This window comes from Elephantulus edwardii, unplaced genomic scaffold (assembly GCF_000299155.1).
Source record: "Elephantulus edwardii isolate Elephantulus edwardi_28Jun2011 unplaced genomic scaffold, EleEdw1.0 scaffold00042, whole genome shotgun sequence".
Taxonomy (NCBI): Eukaryota; Metazoa; Chordata; class Mammalia; order Macroscelidea; family Macroscelididae; genus Elephantulus; species Elephantulus edwardii.
Window position 1 is genome coordinate 2,078,321 of NW_006399792.1, and position 5,473 is coordinate 2,083,793.

Sequence of the window (5,473 nt, forward strand, 5' to 3'; positions counted from 1 at the left end):
TTTGCTTTGTCATCCCGTGCTGCCTTTTGAAATCTTCTATTCAAATCTTTAGTATCTTCAATTCTTCCCTGTGCTTTGGCTTCTCTGCGCTCCAGTGCAATTTTCAGAGTATCTTCTGACATCCATTTTGAGATTATATGGGAGATATTATAATATATATGTTAGATATAGAGTTGTTATTGTTAAGCGCCATTAGTTGTAGACCACTCATAATGACCCTGTAAACTAAATACCTGTTGTGTAATTATCACTCTTAATTCATAGAGTTAAGCTGGAGGTAAGCTATTTTGATAGTGGATGCCAGTCCTGCTTCCAAATATATATACTAGTGAAAAAATATATATATATAGTTGTTGTTATGTTATTGATCGCCGTCGAGTCAAGTATGACTCATAGTGACCCTATGAACAAAATACCTAAAGCCTTTCTATAACTATCAACACTTATCAAAGTTCATAGAGTTTCAGGAGATTATATATAAGAAATATATATATAAAATCTCTAATATAAAATATAAAATCTCTAATATACTTGATCCCAGTGCTGTAGCCACTGTGTTAATCCATCTCATTGAGGGTCTTTCTCTGTTACACTGACCCTCCACCCTTATAAGCATTATATCCTTTTCCAAAGGATAGCCTCTCCTAACACAACATACCCAAACTGTATGAAATGAAGTTTCACTATCCTTGTCTTTGATCGCACTTTCTCCAAGACATATCTGTTCTCTTGGCAGTCAATGTATTCTTCTCTAACACCACAATACAAAGGCACCAATTCTTCTGTTATCATTTCTCATCCCTATTTTAAGATTTATTAGAAACTCCATGTTTGAGGGTAATTTGCCTCAGCAAATACACCTCAGTTCATCTTAATTTGTGAACCATGGCTTGGTTCCATTTGTGTTTAATGCTGTCTGGTTGAACATTGCCATTCCATTTGCCTGCATGAATGGATGTTGCTTTCCAAGTCTGATGTTAGAATGGGAAACACCCCATCCTTCCTCGAAAGGGAACAGTTTGCTAGAGAGAAGGCCAGAGAGAGGATAATCCGGGCTTCCTGCCTTTGGGGGCAGCTAAAGTCTGCTGTTAGTGACCTCTCTAAAGTACTTAAGAGCAACGGTGTCTCTCTGGAGACTAAGGTGCGCCTGATACAGGCCATGGTCTTTGCAATCACTTGTTATGCATCAGAGAGTTGGACAATGATTAGGGAGGACAGAAGGAGAGTTGACGCCTTTGAGCTGTGGTGCTGGAGAAGAGTATTGAATGTACCATGGACTGCCAAGAAAACAAATAGATTCATCCCGGAGAGGGTTAAACCAGGCTTCTCCTTGGAGGCAAGGATTCTGGGGCTTCGTCTGATATACTTTGGACATGTTGTAAGGAGAGACCGGTCCTTGGAAAAGGTCATCAGGCTTGGTAGGGTGGAGGGACAGTGCAGGAAGGGAAGACCCTCTATGAGCTGGATTGATTCAGTGACTGGGGTAATCCGGATGGGTGTGTCAGAGGCAGTGCGATTGGCACAGGATAGAGCAGAGTTTAGGGCTGTTGACCATAGGGTCGCTATGAGTCGCAAGCGACTCGTAGGCACATAACAACAACAACAACAGCAACAAAGGCCTCTTAGCTCCCTAAGAGTAATTATTTCCTTGAAGGGCCCCCTAGCCTTAGTTTGTGCTCACTACCTCACTTTCAGCCCGCTCACACAAAAGTGGTAAGAAGTAGAGAAGAGAGGCCAATTCACTAGGCAAGCAGGCCAGTCCACTAGCACAGAGAGCCAGAGACACTTCTATGTGTATGTTTGGGTTACACTGGATGACTCTAAGATTTCTGCTGCACGCTTGATTTTCACTCTCCTAAAATGTATAGATTCCAAACAATTTCATGCAGTGATGGTCTTTCTTTGCATGGCAAGATGAAATAACAATACATGAACTTGTTCTGTTATTTTGCTTTAGATTGGGGCCGTTGTTGGTGGGGCCCTCCTGGTGGTGTCTGCAGTCACGGGTGTGGTGCTGTCGAAAGGAGTTTGGAATTCAGACGTCACTCTCTTCATCATCAGTTTCATCTTTCCTTTGATCGGCCACCTCGCGGGCTTTCTCCTGGCACTTCTTACGCGCCAGTCATGGCAGAGGTACAGTTAAAGCACCCCTATGCTTTTCTGAGGCCGGCAAATCAAACACTGCCCCATCGAGAAGCTTTGCCGTCTGACTGTGTCAGGAGGCACAAAGAATTCTGACGTAAATGAAGGATGGGATAGGAAGACTCAGCATTTCAAAAGGGAGAAAAGAAGGTAAATCTTTGTGGAAAGTAAAGCAAACGCAAAATTAAAGATAGGCTGAAGTCTGTGAAAACAGAAGCAAGGTGTTTAAACCACCACTAAAATCTGGACACATTTTTCTCATCTAGTAACTAAAGTCAGAGTTGTTGCCGTTAATTATGAAAGTCTTCTATTGCTTAGCATTGTCCAGCAAGACGGGATCAAGAGATTAAATTTTTATCTACTGTGGAAAATATTTTCAAATATGCTGAACATAAGGAAAGAGAAAAGAAGACAAACTTGAGAAATAGGATAAGAATTTGTTTTGAATATAATCATTATAAATTGGAGAATCAAATTTAAAAACATGAAAAATAATATAAATGGTAACACACTCAGTGATGATGGGAATAAAACCTTACATAAACTTTTCACAGGGCAATTTAGTGTTGTATTAACAGGCTTGAAAATATTTATAGCTGTTAGCCTAGTGATTTTACTTTTATAAATCTGTACTATAGTTAGCACTAACAGATATAAACATGAATATTGATGTGCTAAGATGTTGATTACAGTGTTATTTTATCAACAAAAAAAAGGAAGCCATTTAAATACCTAACAATAGGGATATACTTAATTCATGATGTATCTACGTGATGCCAGTGATTTTGGAAAATATTTAAGAGAGAAATTTAAATTGTTGTTATTGTTGTTGTTATGTGCCATTGAGTTGCCTGAAACTCACAGGGACCTGAAGCCTCCTCTATTCTGAATCATTCTCACTTACTCTGACACACCAACCCCCACTGCCCCATTTATGGTATCAATCCATCTTATCCGGGATCTTCCTCTCCTGCATTGTCCCCTTCACCCTTCTGAGCATTATGTCATTCTGCAAGGACTGCTGTTTCCTGGCGTCATGCCCAAGATATGTGAGATAGAGTTTCAAAATCCTAGCTTACAAGGGAAAACATGGTTTCACCCTTTCCAAGACAGACATATTTGTTTTCTTTGCATTCTGTGGTATGTTCAAGATTCTACTCCAACACCACAACTCAAAGGCATTGATTCTTCTTCTGTCATCCTTTGTCATTGTCCAAAGACAATGATGCAAGACAAGTAATTGCAAAGACCATGGCCTGGATCAGGTGCACCTTAGTCTCTATACTGACATCATTGCTCTTTAGTACTCTGGAGAGGTCCCCCGACCACAGATTTTCCCAGTACAATTTGTCTTTTGATTTCCTGACTGCTAGTGCCAAGAGTGTTGATTGTGGAGCCAAGCAAGCTGTAATTGTTAACAACCTCAATCTCCTCTCCATCTATAATTACAAAGAATAACGTAGCAATATTGAATATTTATTTGTAGAAAATGGAAGCAGGATCCACACCTTATACAAAACACAAAAACTAGCTCAAGATGGAGCAAAGATAAAAATGCTAAAATGATAACATTCCTGGAAGATAATTTAAGGACAAACCTCAGATTCCCAATTTATGATTTAAAAAGACTACAAAATTTGATTTAAAAATACACAAGCAACAGAAGAAAAACTAGATAACTGAGATCTCTTACAAACTAAACACTTGTATACACACACCTTAAAAAATCTCTGAGAAGGAACTCATAACTCATAACTGACTCATATCTCATAACTGACCCACCAGTGTGTTTCCAGACTCTATAAATGGCAAGGGAGGAGATTTCCCACCTTTATTCCATGGAGTAACTGGTGGATTCCTATCACCTAAGTCTAGGTTGACAGCACAAAAACTTTCTTCCTGCTTGGCCCCTAGAGCTCCCTTCATCAGAAGACTTTACCAAAAGAATAAAAAGAAAACCTTTGGACTAGGAGAAAATGTTTGACAATGTCATATCTGACAAGTCTCTAATCTCTAAAATACATGGAAAATTTCACCACTTCAAAAATAAAAAGACAAGCAATCCAATTAAAAAAAAACTTGACAAAGAATGTGGTGTTCGCAATAGAGGATATTTAGGCAGCTAACAAGCACATGAAGTTTTATTATTAGCCATTGTTGATATTGTTTTGTGGCATCAAATACAACTTGATAGCAACTCTATGAAAAACAGATATGAACCCTGTCCTGACACACTCAAGCCCATTGCTGCAATAACTGTATCAGGCCATCTGGTTGAGAATCTTCCTCTCCTTTGCTGTCCCTCTATCTTTCCAAGCATGATGCCCTTCTCCAAGGAATAACCTTCTTAGCAGCATCTTGGCAACTCTACCATCTTTGCTGCCAAGTAGAACTCTGGCTGTGCTTTCTCCAAGACATAATTGTTTGTTCTTTTGGTAGTCCATGGTATGTCAGTACTCTTCTCCAACACCACAGTTCAAAAGCATCAATTCTTCTTCTGTCATCCTTATTCATTGTATAGCTCTCAGATGCATAGTAAGGGATTAAAAAAAGACATGGCGTATATCAGACACACTTAAGTTCTCAAACTGACATCATAACTCCTAATAATTTGAATAAGTCCTTGACTACAGATTTTTCGAGTGCAATACATCTCCTTATCTCCTGACTACTGATACCAAATACATTGATCGTGGATCTAAATAAGATGTTGCTGGCAGTTGCAATCTTAAAAAGGAGGAGAAAGAAAATTACCAAAATAGATGTCAGAAGAGACTCTGAAAATTGCACTAGAGCATTGAGAAGCCAAAATAAAGGGAAGAGATGCTTAAATAAAAAAGCTAAACAGAAGATTTCAAAAGGCACCTCACAAAGACAAAACAAACTACTAGAACATATGTACAGGGACCTAGAATTGGATAATAAAAAGAGAACTGTTGTCAACCAATGGAAAAGACAGAAGAAGGGACACACAGGAATAGGGGTCAGGCCAGAAAGCGTGAAGGCAGGGGTTAACAGCTGGGAGAACTGCAGCTCCTATGCTATGCCTTTGTGTGTTTTTATTGAGAATTATCAGGAAGGTAAACAAAGGAAAATCACAAGGGAGTAGTAAATAAAAACAAAGGATCCTGGGAAAGTCTTTTGTAAATAAGGCCAAATTCTTTTCTATTTTTTACTTTATGCTTATCTCAGGAGGGAAGGATTCAGTAACTACAAAGGAAGAATTACATAAACTCTTTTTTTTAAAATTATTATTAAATTTTATTAGTTTTAGTGAACATTTACAGAGATTTTGGGTTTTCATTCATTCATTGTTGCACTGTTTTCTCTA

The 5,473-nt window shown here is 38.7% G+C and overlaps 1 protein-coding gene across 1 annotated transcript in view; it reads left to right on the top strand.

The window, feature by feature from the left end:
* The window catches only part of SLC10A6 (solute carrier family 10 (sodium/bile acid cotransporter), member 6), a 68,435-nt gene that overhangs the window by 45,661 nt on the left and 17,301 nt on the right, over nucleotides 1-5,473 (top strand). The window contains exon 4 of the mRNA XM_006885321.1: nucleotides 1,958-2,133. Coding sequence (XP_006885383.1) covers nucleotides 1,958-2,133 — 176 coding nt within the window. The remainder of the gene's footprint in view (nucleotides 1-1,957; nucleotides 2,134-5,473) is intronic.